General features: G+C 36.6%; 1 protein-coding gene across 2 annotated transcripts; it reads right to left on the reverse strand.

Annotated features, from left to right (window-relative positions):
- Positions 1-768: 768 nt before the first annotated feature.
- On the reverse strand, positions 769-19,017 carry LOC126334512 (uncharacterized). 2 transcript variants are annotated; one of them, XM_049996858.1, is made up of 5 exons: positions 18,928-19,017; positions 16,964-17,014; positions 12,717-12,836; positions 5,648-5,864; positions 769-1,306 (listed from the first exon to the last, which is right to left on the reverse strand). In XM_049996858.1, the coding sequence occupies exons 1-5, from the start codon at positions 18,954-18,956 to the stop codon at positions 776-778; spliced, it is 948 nt and encodes a 315-aa protein (XP_049852815.1). In that variant the 5' UTR covers positions 18,957-19,017; the 3' UTR covers positions 769-775. The 2 variants fall into 2 exon arrangements, with proteins under 2 accessions (XP_049852815.1, XP_049852814.1); XM_049996857.1 differs by having other exon boundaries at positions 18,667-18,934.
- Positions 19,018-19,291: the final 274 nt, after the last annotated feature.

Consider the following 19,291-nt stretch of genomic DNA (forward strand, 5'->3'; position numbering starts at 1 on the left):
TATAACTTTATAAAAATATTCTGACAAGATGCCTTTTTGGTAAATTTCGTAGTGATTATCGTAAACTATGAAAATTGTACAGTGAAGGTTTAATGAAACAAAGAGTGGCTGTCTAACTTCTTAAAAGCTTTTATAATCATCTACGCAGGGCTATATCTTAATGAAAGAGACAAGAATTTTCATTATACAATCTTTGAACACCAGTTCATCTGGCAAAAGGAGTTCATCATACTTCTGACGTTTGTGACATTTTTACTGTATTATACATGTTGGTATTATGTATACTAGTTTTCGATTCATGGTAGTAATAAGAAAAAGATTTTACTGCATTACGAAGGTTCATAATTTAAAAATATACAGGACATGAAGGAAATGAGAATGAAAAGATATGCTGTTTCCTTACACTCTCATACATCATACTGTTTCTTATCCCTCGTACCTAGATTCTCTGCATTTGTTGCAATGATAATGATTTAACAAAACAAAATTTTAAGATGATGTGATGAAAGTATCTGGTAGAGTCTGCATCTTTTTTTCTGTAATTAATTAAAAATTCACTTCATAGAAATAAAATTTCAATACTTTTCTACTGTAACTCTTTGTCTTACGATTTCTGCTTCCCATGTAAATACTGTACACAACTTGGTCAGCTTCACGTGTCCAATCTTGTCACCTAAATTACACTGCAGCAATATCACAGGCTACTATGTTGTAGGAAATAACAATGGCATTTTAAGTTGTCATGGATGTGAAAGGACAAACCGAAACTAGTTTATTAGTTTACTGTTTTTATTTTTTTTACTTTCAGTTTCTTCTTTTTATCTGGATTTGGTCGTATCCGTTTTATTTCATGCAATCTGTACTCCACACCAAAGTCATTGATTCCTGACTGAGTCTCTGATTTATTCTTCCTTTTCAAATTCATTCTATCCAAGGATGAAAAATTTACTGAAATTCCTTTCAAACTTTGCAGAGAAGTGATATTTTCTTCTGTGGATCCAATGGAAATAAATTCATCTGTTGTTTGCTTATGTCCTTGTGGTACAAACACTCTTTCCTTAGTACTAGTTCTGTACCTATACAAGGCTGTAAATGATTTATCATCATCTACATTTTTATTTTCAGCTTCAAGTTTTGCTGAAGCTTCGACATTTTCTAACTCTTCCGATAGTTGTGTTGTTTCTACAGAAACTGGCGAGACAGCCTGTAATTCAGTAGGTGACTTACTGAAAGAAAGGGCATGGAAGACCTCTAAGATACACTGATGCATAGCTGCAAAGGCATTTTCCTCATTGCTATTGACAACCTGCAACAAAACAGAGCAAAAATCATCGTACACTAGGAACTCAATATACTATGACATGGAAAAAAATTACAAAATATAAAAAGGCAAATAAAATTTAATTACTGATGTTGAATAAATGAATGAAAATGCCCATACTTATCAACAGTGTAAATGTTGACTGGCTCAATGTGAACATTTGAACTTAATTGCAACACAAGAACTCTTTCTAACAAATAGAAATATGGGTGGAAGGATGACAAGACAACGCATAAAGTGCTGACAATGCAAAGCTCAATCTTTTATTTATATAACTCATCCTTTTTCTTATTATGATAGCATGGTGGAAAGTAATGCTTCTGAATTTTTTGTGCGACAACTCTTAAAGCTTTTTGAATAAAGCAAACTTTATCAACATATCAACACTCTACATCTTTATTCGTCATGCCTACATATATTTTATTTTTCAAGAAAGTCTCCCTGGAGCCACACACGTATTTCCCAACAGGAGACCAGTTTGTTGGTACAGTCACTGTAGAACATCTGACAATCTATGTAATCACACTCTCACTCCTACTTGCACCGTTCCATCACTATCAAAGGGAAGTCATTTAACTAAAAAAACAGTTGGTTTGTATTATGTCAAAGGACAATTTAAAAGTTCCTGAATACCTTGCAAAATAAATTCAGTGCCCGGAGTACACAAGAAAATCAATATCTATGCAGATGGTGTGTGACTATTTCTACACACCATGTCAAACTGTTTCATTGGACATGTATCTACCATATTTAAACAAATAGCAGCTTCTCATTGTCACTGCAGAACCCTGTTTATAAGAGACTTACCAAACATCTTTCATCTGGATTATTTTTTTGTCCCTCTCTCCTACATCTGCACAGGATCACTGTGGTTATGAACAGATTTGGAACGGTCAATTATAAAGAGTGGCCAGACGCCTTTCCCGTTACCACCCCCCCCCCCCCCTCCGCCCCAATGTATCTGAATCACGACAGCTAGAGCAAAAATGAAACTGAAGCACTGTTCCTGAGAAATGATACTTGCATGTAATCCAAAAATGTTGCTGAAGCCTAAATCAGAAGTGAATATTTTTAAAGTCTTGCGCAAATGAACATATTAATTCTATACACTATTCCTGCTAACTAATACTGTCTGACACTTATTTCAACAGTCCACATGCTCAATACAACCTTAATAATACCATGACTGCACTTCTCAAGCACTCACTCCATTTAAAGCCTACATTTAAAGGTTTTCTAAAAGTCTCTGAAGCACTGTAAGACAGCAGTTATCTTTCTTGCAAGAGCTGCATGATTAATGTGAGTTGAGGGAATCGACCTATCATACTTTCTTACTCTCCGCAGTATGGTAGTGTGCACCATCTCTGATCAGAATGTTGGAAGTTCTTGGTTATGTACTGCACTGAAAAATTTTACAATGCCATCAAATTGCCCAAATTATAGAACTGCACTCAGAAGTCCATCAAGGGGTGCACTATTTTCTAAGCTTAGCATAAACTCTAGGGCAGACTGTGTTGGCATCCAAACAGATCACCACAATGACTTAGTTCTCCAAATTATAGCCATTGTCTACTTACTGTCTAAAATCTTGCCATGGAAGTGTGTGTGGTTGTATGTGTGAATCAGGACTGGAAAAAGAGCAAGCACTTGAAAGCTATTGTGAGTACTGTTTTCAGTCACATGTTTCTATGCTCCATACATCAGTCCGCATTAGTGAGTGGTTGCCCCTCCCTTATTTTACGTATTGTTGCATCAAGGAATTTCGATTGTTATACTGTCTAAATTGTGTTGTCAGCACATGCCTCACTAGGTTTGCCCTGCTTATCATCAATTGGAATCACCTTGGAGAGGATTGTTTCCCTCTAAAATGGTGTCATATCAGTGATTAATTGATTCTAAGTACAGTAATTTACCATTTCCATTGAACATCTCCTACAAGAGCTTAAGGAGATAATTGGTAGTGGAGGACCTTGTTGTCCTTTAACATATCACTTCACATCTGTCACAGCGGCATGTATCTTATACATGCAGACCGTATGTATATCTGGGCCTATAGGACAGAAGTGTTAGAAATCCACGTTGTTTTATCAGCACTGATATCTTTTTAAAACAAGAAATGGAAGAGGGAAGTGAAAAATAAATTCTTTTGAGTCTCACTACCAGTGGTTCATTCAGATGTAGATAAAATGTGAAAATAAAATTTAACTGCAGCAGGTGAAGTTAAACATACAAAGTGATTGACAAAGACAGTTGGGCGTTAGTTACGAAGTCACTCCACCTCTAGCTATTTCTCAAGCCGTCAACCCCAGTACATAATATACAAATATCAAAAGCATAAAGGCTTTTTGTTTCAAAATCCTTTATTTTGTTTAAATGTTTCTTCTTATTTGGAGAATACAACAACCAAACTACCAAGATACACGATGCTTATTTTACTTTCTCTGTAATCTTGAAAGACTATTACTTGTGTCATTTCAAAGCCGAAGAATGCATTCTATAAAGAGGATTTTTGGACTGCACTTGCACATGCGGTTTGAGTGTTAGGAACAACAATCCCAGTAGTGCTGTGAAAGGAAGGAAAGTTGGAGCAAAGATTCACATTCGGACCAAAAACATTAGAGATGGAGCACTTCCTAATCTGTACAAGGCTGGGAAAGAAAATGGTCTGTGAGGGCTGTATTCAAAGTATTTACCACAGTAATTACCTGAAGTTATTTAGGAAAATCACATAAACTCGTAACCTTCTTTCTTGTAGCTCTCCGTGGAAACTGGACTGAGAACACTGTTCATGGAAGTTGAAAAAATCAAACACGTAGTATCAGCTTCACTTTTGCCTTCCAGTTTGATAACCAACCTTTACATCGGGCAGAATCTTAAGACAATTAAGATTTTTAGGGGGTAATCTTTTGTTTAAACCAGTTTCCCAAGAGGTAAGTATATAGCAAAGAAAAAAATGAAGATCTGACACATGGCAGTGATCTCGGGAGGAGGATGCATAGTTCATTTTGTACAGTTAGAGAGATAGTAAATAATGTCGATGATATGTTTACATCTATATTCCACAAGCCATCCTGTGGTGTGTGGAGATGGGTATTTTTTGTACAACTGTCACTTCCCTCTCCTCCCTTTCTCAGTTCCACTTGTGAATGGTTCATGGGAAGAAAGAAGTAACATCGCTCTGTAGCCACATACAGCAACATGTAGAGATGGCACCAATCATAACATCAAGAAGTTTGAGCAGTTTATATTGCACAATTAAAAAAGTACATATACGTTAGTTGGCTGATATTTAGTTTCTTCTGGTGTAATAGCTGTGTGACACGATGATCACACCAATGTCAGTAATTTCTGGAGCTGACACAGAATGAGAATCTCTGGTGCCTCTGTGGTTTCATCCTCAGAGTCAGATAAGGCCACAACAGTAACCAGTTTCTTCCCTTTAATGAAGCAATTCAGGCTGTTGAGTATTTTAATGTTTAGTACAGGGATTGCCATAAAATAATTTCTTCTTACAAATTTTAGTGTACACTTTATCCCATTAGCTCCTCATGTATGAAAGTTTCCTCCTACAATTTTCCAACAGATTCTGAACGCCATGACATTCTGTTCATCTGTACTATGCCTATTCTACTTAGAGTTTTAGATACAGAATTTAAAGGCTTCAATTCCGGACCCAAGAGAAACTAAAGAAACAGCCAACATGTACAAAGTCTAACATGAGTTAGCCCAGTACAACAGGAGCTCCAGAGGTTTAACACTATTGGTTCTTTCCCTCAATAGCCATCTACCAATCACACATGCACAGTCAAAGGTGTCTTCATCAGATGCTTCTCCCATACTCTCACCACTGGTGAGTGAAAATCATAACACAACACCCACCAACAGTTGCTAAAGCACATTCACAGAGCTTATATTAATAGAGAACTGGTGATGTTGACAACCAGCCAGCTTCTGAAACAGATTTACTGAACCTCGATGAAGCAAAAATGCCTGAATGCCCAGAGGTGATCATTTAACACAAATCTGGAAGCAGAGCTATCTTATGGAAAGTAACAGATATGCAACAATTCCTCTCAGTATATTAAATTTAAATGTTTTCTACAGCTCAGCTACTGTTTTTCTGCGGTAATTTGTATGGAACATTCCTTGGCTACTTACAATCTAAGGAATTAGCTGCAAACCAGTAATCAACAAAATCAGATCAAGTGTCTCTTTCTTTGTGGTAAAATTTAATTATGAAACTGGTGATTATAATATGAAAGATTAATAAATTACAGCAGTTAAATTAGCAATCAATATGAAGCTTTCATTTTTCTTATGCTCTACCTTCACTCCAATACATATGCATGGAAATCCAAATGCTCTGCTTGTCCCATTTCTCAGGCCTGACACAACAATGCATGGAATATTGTGAACTGCACACAAAGTTCCTATATGTGATACCATAAACTGTGGATCAACATCCTTCTCAAGTAGCACTGATAGAATGTGCCCACCCTCAACAGCACGTGCAACCTCATTCACACCCAGACATAAATATTTCCTGCAAAGAAAAGTAAAACATGTCATACAACTGTCATAATAAATTATTGCATTTATTGCTTATTTAAGACTTTTGCCTCCCCTTCCTTTGCCATTAAGAAGTTACAGTTGGTTGTCAAATATTACAGTCAGTGAAGGTTGATTAATATGAAAACTCTTTCACAACATATGATTAATTTACTTGTTGTACAGGATATCATATTAAAAGACTCAGAACCCAAGGCATATACCAAAGTGCTGTCACATATAAAGTGTTTGGGTTAGTGAAAAAGACGAGTATTGCTCTATGTAAATTGTAAGAGTCAAACTGAAATTACAGAAAGGGCATAGAAGCATAAACTGGAGAAATTAACACAGCACTACTTAATCTGGGAGATAACAAAAGATAATTTTAATAAATTCAGCTTACAGTTTAAAAAATGTTGGTTACTTGCATTTTTCATGGACAACAGGTGTTGTGGAAAGTTCACGATATCTACCATTCTTGGTCCAGCTGTTAAATTCTCAGCCAGCTAAAAACATTGATTCTCCCTATTTAATTGCTCTCATAACTGGGACCTGAAACCCTCGGCTTGATTTTTCATTCAACAGCTAGCCAGCACCCTCCCTTGACTTGTTGTTGTTATCTTCAGTCCAGAAACTGGTTTGATGCAGCTCTCCATGCTGCTCTATCCTGTGCAAGCTTCTTCATCTCCCAGTACCTAGTGCAACCTACATCCTTCTGAATCTGTTTAGTGTACCGTATTTACTCGATTTTAAGCCGCACTATTTTCCGGTTTTTGTAATCCAAAAAACCACCTGCGGCTTAGAATCGAGTGTGAAGCACGCTGAAGTTCTGAAGAAAGTAGGTAGGTGCCGCCACAACTAACTTCTGCCGTCGAATATATGTAGCACTACACAGACATGCTTTGTAGGCACAAATATATATACTGGCGCCAAAACCTATGCGTCAGTAAATAAATTTAAAAACAAAAGGTGGAAGACGAGCTTTTTTTCTCCACCCCGAGTTTCTACCACTGCATTTTCATACATTATCCAACAAAGTAAATAAAAATTCCGTATTGTTGATCTTCGAATGTAGCATAATTTCAATATACTACTAAAATCCGACTGACAAGACTGGGATGTTTGTCAATATGGCCAACTCTACGTTCTGAATTTTTTCCTGCCTATGAGAAGAGATTGTTGCTAATAGGAACCTGACGAAACGTGAATCACATGCAGTATTCTCTTCACCATAAGAATAATGCGAATATAAACATTTTGCCATGCATTCTTTCGTGTTTGCTGCTATCTCATTTAAATCCTGTCTGCCTAATAAACTACGAAACTAGAGTGACAACAGCAAACGCGGAAGAATATACGTATCGAGTCATGTTTATATTCGTATTATTCTTATGCCGTATAGTGTTACAGTCAGAAATGAAGCACGGCAACTGACTAGATTTTTAAATCTAAAATGACACTAATTTCTGTGCAGAATTTGATGTACTAAAGAAGCGGCCGCGAAGATTTTCAAACGGGGAAAAATTTTCACCTAACTCTCGTTCAGAGCACGTTCTATCATATGCAGTCTATTATTTGGTTCTTGTTGATCATTATCAAACAAAGCAGCCGTGTAAGTAACAGCAAATAGCAGTCTCTTGCCATTGTTTCGCTAATGAGACGATTCCTCTCTCTCTTTTTTTTTTAAATTGTAAGCCGCGGTAGCGCGCACAAAAGCCGCGAGCGGCGACAGGTCGTAAACACGCATAATCAGAAAACAGTACAGTAATGCATTTTCAGCTTAGAGTGACGTAAACACCTATAACAAAGAAAACAGCACTTATCAGATCAAAGCAAAATAAGCAACTGATTCAAACCAGACGAAGCACGTGAATAAGGAAGGCTATCCGTATGTATACGGACAGAGCGCCTGACGCATAGCTACCTGGTAAAGCTTACGACTCGAACCAAACTACTGTAGCTGTATTGTCACTCATTCGACATAAATTGGGTCTCATATTACAATGGACCAACTTTGCTTCGATTTGGAGGTGTGGCCCAAAACTTTTCTCTCCCCTTGAATTTCGAGTCTCAAGTTTCAGGTGCGGCTTAGAGTCGGGAAATTTTTTTTCCTTTATTTTGAAATTCATTTTTCAGGTAGATTCGAGTGCGGCTTAGATTCAAGTAAATACGGTATTCATCTCTCAGTCTCCCTCTACGATTTTTACCCTCCGTGCTGCTCCCCAATACTAAATTGCTAATCCCTTGATGACTCAGAATATGTCCTACCAACCGATCCCTTCTTCTAGTCAAGTTGTGCCACAAATTTCTCTTTTCACCAATTCTATTCAATACCTCCTCATTAGTTATGTGATCTACCAATCTAATCTTCAGCATTCTCAGTAGCACCACATTTCGAATGCTTCTATTCTGTTTTTGTCTATTTATCGTCCACGTTTCACTTCCATACAAGGCTACACTCCATACAAATACTTTCAGAAACGGCTTTGCTTGCCACTGCCAGTCTACATTTTATATCCTCTCCACTTCAACCATCATCAGTTATTTTGCTCCCCAAATAGTAAAACTCGTTTACTGCTTTAAGTGTCTCATATCCGAATCTAATTCCCTCAGCATCACCTGACTTAATTTGACTACATTCCATTATCCTCGTTTTGCTTTTGTTGATGTTCATCTTATATCCTCCTTTCAAGACACTGTCCATTCCATTCAGCTGCTCTTCCAGGTCCTTTGCTATATCTGACAGAATTACAATGTCATTGGCGAACCTCAAAGTTTTTATTTCTTCTCCATCAATTTTAATTCCTACTCCTAATTTTCTATTTTGTTTCCTTTACTGCTTGCTCAATATACAGGTTGAATAACATCGGGGATAGCCTACACCCTGTCATACTCCCTTCCCAACCACTGCTTCCCTTTCATGCCCCTCGACTCTTGTAACTGCCATCTGCTTTCTGTACAAATTGTAAATAGCCTTTCGCTCCCTGTATTTTACCCCTGCCACCTTCGGAATTTGAAACAGAGTATTCCAGTCAACATGGTTGAAAGCTTTCTCTAAGTCTACAAATGCTACAAACGTAGGTTTGCCTTTCATTAATCTATTTTCTAAGATAAGTCGTAGGGTCAGTATTGCCTCTCTTGGTTTAACTGCAACAGTTCACTTCTTTTCTTTATATTACTGGACTTCCAATCTATCTAAAAATACTTCATATTCTATGGAAAGGACTGTCTGGCGGTAAAAGAAAAAAAAAAGGGGGGGTGAATATGCTGAAGATGTGTTCCTTCATTTCTGGAAGTCAAGTAATACAGTTTTGTACTGGAATATAATGAATAAACACACACGTCATTTCTGGCCATCTTCATGACTGCAATGAAAACTTACTAGCAAACACGACATCAGCATGTCATTGTCAACATCATGAAATGCTATAGCATTAAGGTAGCTTTTGTTGTGCCTTGTAGAAATGCTAACGATTACTAATATTTTCATTGGCCATTGTAAAGTCGCCCTGGTTGATTTTTTTTGTCTTCCAGCCTGTCGTAGTAATTCGCAACAAGCTCCTCTCCAGTGCACATAGGAAGTCCACTTCTCACTGCCTCGAATCAGAACTAGTAATTAATAGTAGACACTATTTAGTCTCTCAAAAGCACTCCAGCACTTTTAATGACCTGTTTATCCCTTTTGTGCTCCATTTACTCAAATACTCATCTGACAAATTGTAACTCACTACCTTGTTTTCCAACTTCACTGGTAATTTGTACTATTTTATTTTCAGCACATTAGTAATTAAACATGTCTGTCTTTTATTGACTCAGACTTATTTTAAAAGTGAAGAAGAGTACTGGCCTACCTCTTCACATTATACTAAGAAGATGTGAACATTGCTTTGGATGGATATGCTGGTCAAAGATTCAGTTACTTCATAAGTGAATTAAGAAATGAAGTCACAACACTCAGCAATGAGTAAAATGACTAATGGTGGTGGTGGTGATAATGATCTGATGTGTCTTATGGATACCAGCAACTGCACAGTATAAATGTTACTTCATTAATTCCCATTACGACGTAATTAAAGTGTCCTCCTCTCCCAAAGTTCACCATTCTGAATTGATGTAAATGCTTTCTGTATTTTCCATTGTGATGAACTATGCTACTGTGTTTATAGTAGTACTGAAATCTGTATTATGAAGTATCTTTTGTGTGGTGAATACAGAGAGGAGCGAGGATGGATAGTGTGCTGAGGTTCGAGCTGAAAATAAATTCAAATGTAGTAATTAAACTTATAGAGGCAAACATTAAAAGTTATACACTGCAACTGCTGAGATTCGAGCTCTGAAGCTTTGGTAATCAGAAGAAGATTCAGCTATGACTTAAACTATCCATTCTGCTTTTGAGTCTTGGGAGAAACTGAAAACATTACCTTCTCTTAATCCTGCAGTGTTGCCACACCACAAATGATATATTATGCACATGAACCTCTTAGGATAATTTTTACTGTTACTATGCAACTATGGACTACACGGAAATCTAAGGGAAGTCTTTCCGCTCCCGGGATTGGAATGACTCCTTACCCTCTCCCTTAAAACCCACATCCTTTCATCTTTCCCTCTCCTTCCTGAAGAAGCAACCATCGGTTGCGAAAGCTAGTAATTCTGTGTATGTGTTTGTGTGTTTTGTTCATTGTGCCTGTCTGCCGGCGCTTTCCCGCTTGGTAAGTCTTGGAATCTTTGTTTTTGATGTAAAAGTAATTTTTGCAACAAGTTTTCCCTATTATTGAACCTATATAATCTTATGTATTACATATGCGTAAAGAAATAGGCAGATAATGAGTATACCAATGAAACACTGTGTCATCTTTTCAAAGCAATTCGTCAAAAACTTTTGCAGATTTGCAATTAGGGGCAGTTACATTTTATAAAAAAGTACAAACATAGGTGTTCATTTCTTCAAAATCTGAAATCTCCAAAAGTTCTTCACGGATTGCTTTGAAATTCTGACAACACTGCATTCGAATACTCAAATGTTTTAATATATACGTAATAAAGGGGAAACATCACAAAAACTTAAATTTTGTATTGTTCACAATCATTAATCTTCAAAAGTTCTTGAACAATTGTTTGAAATTTTTACACAATGTTGAATTCTAAAATGAGTGTGGTTTTAGGCAGCTAGTTCTTTAGTATACGTGTATCTTTCATACATGCAATATATAAATATGTAAATCATTCACAAAAATCTGAAATGTACCTTTCCAAATTTCTTCAAAATTTTAAACATTACTGTAATGAATGTTTGGATGCATGTAGACTATACACTTTTATTTATATATTTGCAAATAGTGAAATGTTAGCAAACAGAGAAATTATATTTATGGCGCATTGGTTTATGAGTAGAATACTACTACAGAATGTGGATTTGCAATAGCAATAAATAAGGCTCAAGGTCAGAGAGAGGTGGAAGAGGAGATGGACAGAGAGGGGAAGGAGGTGACAGGCAGAGATAGGGGGAAGAAGGAGAAAGATGGACAAAGAAAGGAGGAGGGCGGGATGGACAAAGAATGGGGAGAGAAGGAGAGTAGGGCGTATTTCCAATTCTTGTGCATATCCTGTGCTATTCAAGCAGACTAAAACACAGCAAAGTGTGGCCAGGTACAGCTATTGTTTCAGTATTTGATGATGATTGCTCTATCATAGAAGCAGTATACATGCAATGAAAAATAGTGCTAAATTAGTCAAATGAGATTAATCTTGATCAAAACACAGAATGTCAATATATATATAATAAATGTAATGTGGTTTACCATGCATGCCATTATAACTTCACAACCCTTGGGGTTTACATGATATGGTAGCCCTCCAGTACCCACCAATGAAGGTTTTGGTTTGGGTCTGGATTGTATTCAAAGATACTGGTGCAAAAGAGGGCATCACACCAGTGGATTTATTACGTAAAGTCAGTGGAGCAGCTGGGAACTGAGTGTTGACGTGGCCAGGCCTGGGCAGAATATTCCTGAATTTACCAGACAGAATGCTGAAGTGCGGCAGTAGCTTTTATACTGATATGGGTGTCTCAAGTGGCTGCCATCACATTATTTTGGGTCATTTTCAGCTAATAAGAGATAACACAAACAAATCAGGAGACCACAATTTTCTAAGAAAAATGTATGTCCAAAACATTTTTTTGATTTTGAGACCTTCCCAATTAAGACCTTACAGCAGTTTCATATCATCATATAGATAACATCACTATAGTGTATTGGATTCAATTCTTTCCCATTTTTTGTATTTAGAAAGTTTATCAGCTGCTATTTCATACTCACTAAGTTTCTTAAAAATCTTTTTGGTATATTATACAGTATATATGATATTGAGTAACAGACACACGTCTGCAGTTCAGTGTGCATGCTTAAGTTTATCCATCTTCATACTGTATCAACTAAACCTAAGGAGACAACTTGTTACAAGTACTTCAGGAATGAAGGTATGTAAACAGCAAGTTGATCACTTGAAATTCACATTTAATTTTGGCAAATATATCTACGAGATTTGGATCTGGATTTCCAATGGCGCTGGCTGTAATTATGCTGCTGTTTATTATACAAAAATCGATTTTTGTGAACACACATTCTGAATCTGTATTTAGCATCTGTAACTGACAGCAATGAGAAACAGTCTAGTGGGTTTTACACACAAGCAAATGCGTAGCAAGGTTAAAATTTATGTATGAAATTATCTGAATATATCTGGTTTCCAAGTATATTTATGAGGCAACATAAAATTTCAATGAAGTGTAAGTTAAAATGACTTATGACTAAAAGTTAGACAAACACTTTGTAACGTATGTTACCTCAGTCCTTTCTCTTTGAGCACTCTTTGCCTTTTGTTTTTTTCTGTTTTTCTCTTGGGATTATCACGTTTACTGGTTTTGACATCAGATGTTATTTGTTCTTCACTTTCATTAATTGTGCTGAAAAATGAATGGAACAGAAGGTGTCAATTTATTTCAATATACAAGACTTTGGCTTTGACCAGTGATGTCATTAACTAGTATTGCAAATACAAAACAACAGAAAATCCAGGGTGGAAAAATGACAGTATTACGAAAAGGGTACACTGCTACTCACCGTATAAAGATATTGAGTAAAATACGAAAACAACAAAAGGATTGCTGTTATACAACTGAGCTTTTGGCCAAAATGCCATGTTCTAAAGTAGAAGACACACACACACACACACACACACACACACACACACACACACCACTGTCTCTGGTCACTGAGCCTGGTCTCAATGGCCAGTTATCGCGCACGGGCGTGTGTGTGTGTGTGTGTGTGGTTTTTCCTAGTTTAGAAGGCCTGTTGCCCCTGTCTGCAACCTGCAACTCACCCTCTATTTTATATGGTGAGTAGCAATTCCCCTTTTCACAGTACTGCAACTGTGTCATATCTTTTGTTTTTTAACTATCAAAATATTGAGACACCGCTGGGAGACGTTCTTGTTATTAACATCTTCGAACACTTAGGAAAATAAAAAATTTTTCCCTACTTTTCCATAATTTTCTGCAACTTAGATGCAACAATTTGACAAACATTATTTTGGTTTACAGATAAGGCATTCGCTCCATTTACTTCAATATTTGAGTACACAGGTAAGATAGCTCTTGTTGAATGTTAATTTCTTTCTATACGCTGTAAAATAAAAGTGAAAGACAGTGACCAAGTTATTTTGTGGAACACCTTTTGTAGGTTACAGTATCATGTTAAGCAAGTGGTCTCCGATTGTGAAAGTTACAAGATGGTATATAAGCTACAGATCAACATAACAGGGTCTAGTAAGCTATGTGGAGCAGAACTGTAGGGACGAACATGCTGAATCCAAGATCACGCTGAGCCTAAGTACTAGAACATACTAGAATCAGTAGCAAACTTAAAAATTATAGCACACACCTGAGAGAAACTACAATGATAAACATTGTTTGACACAGGAACAGCTTCAAAATTAAAGACAGGAAAAATGTACACCTCAACTGAGAACTCCTCCTGGAAATCACTGTAAGGCTCACTGTGAAACCAATGTGCAACACAACACACTTTTCACACTGTCAATGTGGGAGCAATCTTGGCAGGTGAGAATTTAATCAGTGTTAACTGCAAAACAAAAGTGATTAGACAAACAAGCAAACAAAAATCAAGCGTCAACAACTGAAACTACTGCGAACAATGAAAGCGAAAATGTTATGTTCAGTGAAGTGCTTCAAAACCCTTGATCAAGCAAAAAGTAGGGACTCTGGAAAGTGTACTTCCATCATTGACAAGTAATTTTTCTATGGAAAATAGTGATCACGATAATGACGACGACAACACAAATGTGGCTACAGTGACTTCCACCGCTAGTGCAAATCACATGTGTAACAGTGAAACAAAATCCACGATAGAAAATTTACTAAATACAGACATCAACAAGCAGACTGAAGAAAATTCTCCAGAAAGCATAAAAAGACTACCACAAAGTAAACAACAAGGGGTGAGCAGAAGACAGTTAGCTGTAGCTAAAAAAAAATAAATGAAATTGTTAAAATTACAGATATACCTAAAAGAATTAAACCATTGTACAATACTGAGCTACAAAATGAAAAAGTTGGTGAATAGTATCCTCAGAAATCAACCATGCAAACATTTGGGGGAAAAAAAGAAAAAACAATTTCAGTCATAGTAGATACTGATAAAAAAATTCCCAAATGATGAAATGAGCCTAGTCCCATCTTAGCAAACTATGAAGTGCAAAATGAGTATGCCATGTCACAGCATTACATTTGAAAAGCTAGAAATAAAGCAAATGATTTAGCAGCTTTGACCTGTTGTTGCTTTTATCTTAATTTGACAACAATATATGGCTCGAGTACATTGTTACAGAATTTTTACTTCCAAGAACATTCAGTGCTCTGCTGTGTATCTGCTGTAAGTGACAATGATGAAACTGATGGATCAACCGTAGATGAAACAGAAACTGTAAGTCTACTTGTTAAAATTATAAATTTGAGGGTCCACAAGAATGTTTGAATTCATTTTATGGTTATGTTCTCACTTTGAAAAATATACAGTTGACCTTCTACAAACTTCACAGCAAACTGAATGGGGAATGGGAAAGTCACTTCAGACATCATCATTAGTTACTTGTGCATCCAATTAAGAGAATTGGATTGGGCACGCTGTGTTCATCCAAAGCCAATACTCTAAGTGTTATAAAGACATTACAAACTGCATAAGATTCTTTTACAAACAAGATCAAAGGAACGGATTTCTCTTCATCCTTGCCGAAAAATCAGAAATCAATTCAGAGCGTATCCACGTCATCCACTATTGCAACAGACGAAATGGATGGTGCAGATGTTATTTCAAAACATGTTTCACTAATAGAGTTGGGTAGTCAGAATATACAACAGTGTTTAATACATCAAATGGACAATCCTTGATCTTGTAATACATTGTCCATTAAATTTCGTTGGTTGTTGGAACTTGAAGATGGACCTGGAGTAGGTTCGTTTTCTTGGATGCTTTGTCGTGCTTCCCTACAAGTGGCAGGTCATGAACATTAATGGAGAAAAATAACTGAAAGTACTGTAAAAATACTCCAGATTTGCACTATGTATAGTGCCTCAGTACCACCATACTTTACAGAAATAGTGGGGCCCGATTTGTTCTGTGTATGTGGAGATTAGCTACCTGAAGTGAAATCTGGAAATGGTGAAAAAGTGGTTTCAAGAAACTACTGTGTGTGGCGTGTGTGGGTGGGCATGTGTTTAACAGACAAGTCAGTGCCCAGTAAATAGCATGCATGTTTCAGTTTACCATTTTCCAAATAACAATTTTGGAAATGGAATGCCTCAGTTCCAATTAGTGGGTTTAAAGCAAACATGCTGAGTGACCTAAAATTACACCCTTCATACTCTCTGGATAAATTCTTTTCTAGCGATAGAACAGCAATTACCTGGTTTGCAACTCAATGCTGTACTTTTAATTTTGTTATAATGCCCACTTACTGTTTTGATTGTTATTGTGGAGTAATATAATCTACATGCAATCCACCCAGTCTTAACTGGTCACTGAAATAACACATGTATACTTGTTTGGAGTTTTTGTCAGCCAAACACCATGTCCTCATAGCTATATTAATCTAATCATAATGGTTTACAATGGCTGCACTGTTGCTATTCAAACCTCCGAGACACTGAAGCCCATGTGTTGCCTGCTCGGATAATACAAAACGACTGAATTTTGGCAAAACAATGACCATGAGATTCTTCACTTTTCCCTTTACTTTTTATCTGCTGCTTTTTTCAACTCAAAAGTTTCATTTGAGTAACTCACTCAGCCCCTTTATCCAAAGAAATTAATTTTGAAACCATAAACCGATTTTCGCAGAACGTGAGCAGTTCAACAACAGCTCCCAATCCCATAAATTTGGATCAAACACTTCTCTTGGCCTATATAGCACAAAAACATCTCCCAATACCAATATACACAGCCACACATTGGGATCAAACACTTCCCTTGACCTGCGCACTTAATTTTATCCGTCATATCCATTCCTGAACAAAAACTACGAACGATTAATTTTACTAAAATTACCACACGACGTACAGCGAACAACACTAAATTAACCTTCACACAAAATCGTTAACTCTACTACAAACGCAGCCAACACACTAAAAATTCTGGATAATGAGCAAAAGCAAACTGAGCCCATTACACCACACAAATGAAAACCCTGAACATACCACCAGAGAGCACAACAAACCACAACACGAAGACATCTAGAAACACACCACACTCACAAACCAAACTCCGCGCCGTCATGACGTCACACACGACAACACCATTACGGGTCAAAGCCGACGCGTGGGATCAGACGCCTCTGTCGAGCCAGAACACTTGCACACAACACTTCATTTCCAGTGTGTCAAAAGTGTAAGACATGAACTTTGCTCCATCACTCTTCAGTTCTTAGGCAAATGGTGTCTCAATACAGTTGGATGTAAGAAACATTCACTATGGCAAACAGTATACAAAGGTGGTAAATACCATAAGCACATACCTTTCCAAGGTTTTGAAAATGTTTTCAGCAACAGCTTCATCGGCCACCAAACTGAAAAATGAAAATACCACTTACTTGTACCTACATTAAGTACACTGTAAAACTCACAACTGTTATATAAAACAAGATAGATTTAACCATGAGTCATTATAAAATAAACAAATTAGCAAAAAACACTTTTCATTGAAGGGTAGGTCTACATAAAAAAGATCTTGAAGCAATAATTCTGAAACAGGTGATTTGATACGAAAAGACGTAGTTTTAAATTGATAAACCTTCACATCCTTTTGACATACCTTTGTATTTCGAAATAGGCCTGCTGTGTATTTTTTGTTACATTTTAACTACTACTGCTAACCTGCTCAAAACTGCCCAACATTTAATTCAAATAATTTTTTATCTGAGTACTTAAGTACAGTTCTGACGCCAGAGTAAAGGTCTTAAAATTACAATTACAAATTATGGCTCAACTGATTGATGTGGAAGACTTGACTTATGTGGAAGACCCTACACACTGCTAGTTATGTATTGCAAAACAATTCGAAATGTCATTCATGACTTAGGTATCTTTCTGGCATATACATGAAATAAGAATGGAACATCTAAAAGTGAACACAAAGTTCACTTAGACTTTGCCTCCTCGAGTGACAACATTTACTCTAATTCTTACTGACTAGCAGTTTGTCAAGAAGCACGGATTTTTACTCCATACTGATCATTTTTCAATGAAATATGCTTCATCATTGCAGTACAATATAGGATGGATACATAAAAATACAATAATTTTTGTTACTATAACATAGTACAGTATAAACCCTGTGCAATAATCACTGCATAATTATACAAAACATAAAAACATAACTATACAAAACAAACAGCACCTAATAATACAATCAACTATAAAAAAAAAATTGTTAAATGCTAATATCCTCCTCATGCATCTCAAACAATTCTTTAACGTGGTAAACTGGCTAATCTGCTAGCCACTTAATTAAAAGAAATGATCCATAGACCAACATACACTGGTAACTGGTTGAAAATTTTGATTAAGTTCACTTTGAGAGAGTTTACACCCCCCCCCCCCCCCCCCCCCGCCTTGTGTAACTAAACCAAGAGGTCTTAAATTCTCACATTTGAAATCAAACATTTGACCCTAATAATACAACGCATAATCAATAACGTTTACTACCAAGAGAGCGGCGGCACACTTTATGACGAACACAAGAGTTCGAAAAATTAAAACTTTTGTTGACTTGATTAACAACATATTTTTTAAAAGAGATACTGATATGTACGTAGGGGCAGTACCGAATATTACATGAACCTCGGTGTGAAAATTCGCATTCATAATTTGGTAGAATTCATTACAACAAATATTTTTTAAGAACTTTAAATGTTGCGAAATATACCAGTACGCGACTGAATGACAATATAAGCAAAATGTGGACATAAAGTACACTCCCCACCCCACCCCCGTTGACATAGTTAGCATTAATACGCATCACTTAACCTACACAACTGTCAACATTCGCCTGTCCACATGTGAGTCAATTGGTTGAAGTAAACAAGTATCTACATTTTGTTTATCTATATATTGTAACATTAACGTACAGGTGTTGTTTAGAAGTTCTACACGACGCTGTGATATCCCTCTATTTAAAACACAAAAAAGTTATATTTTACGAACACATGGCAGTAATTACTTCGTAAATATCTTGGGTTTCATCAACACATTACGGAGGCACTTCTCACGTGGTTTCTTCTTTCCAGCTAAAGTGCGCTTCTGTTGATTTTTTGTTAAAACTGGAGTCTCCATCGAAATGCGGGAGAAAGTCTACTGCTAACTGAATACTTAACATAACCCAACTTTTTACAGCAGTCAACACAATTTGACATTCGCGCTTCGAAACTTCAAAATTAATTCAAGCAAAGGTTTTGCTATACTACTATCATGAAGAACTCACTTGTGATGGATGACACAACTTAAGCACATCGATCATTGCGTTCGAGATAACTAATCACCACTGTCTAAACTGACCAATTCGTGCACTTCAGTTTACAAATTAGATACAAAATAATTTGATAATTTCTCGAAGATAGTTCATACAATATGAGTAGCGGGTATCTGAATATTTGGCTCGTTCACGTATTTCATAGCCGTCAAAGCTATGGGAGGACCACTGTCAAACAATGGACAGAACATAGTGAAATAAATTAACCCCGTCACATAATAATTTTGGCAATGTAGACTTTATCATTTATAAATATTCGTAATTAACATAAAATGTGACTATTTTCCTAGCTTAACAGAAAAGGACGATTAGAGCC

Source organism: Schistocerca gregaria, chromosome 2, assembly GCF_023897955.1.
Source record: "Schistocerca gregaria isolate iqSchGreg1 chromosome 2, iqSchGreg1.2, whole genome shotgun sequence".
Lineage (NCBI taxonomy): Eukaryota > Metazoa > Arthropoda > Insecta > Orthoptera > Acrididae > Schistocerca > Schistocerca gregaria.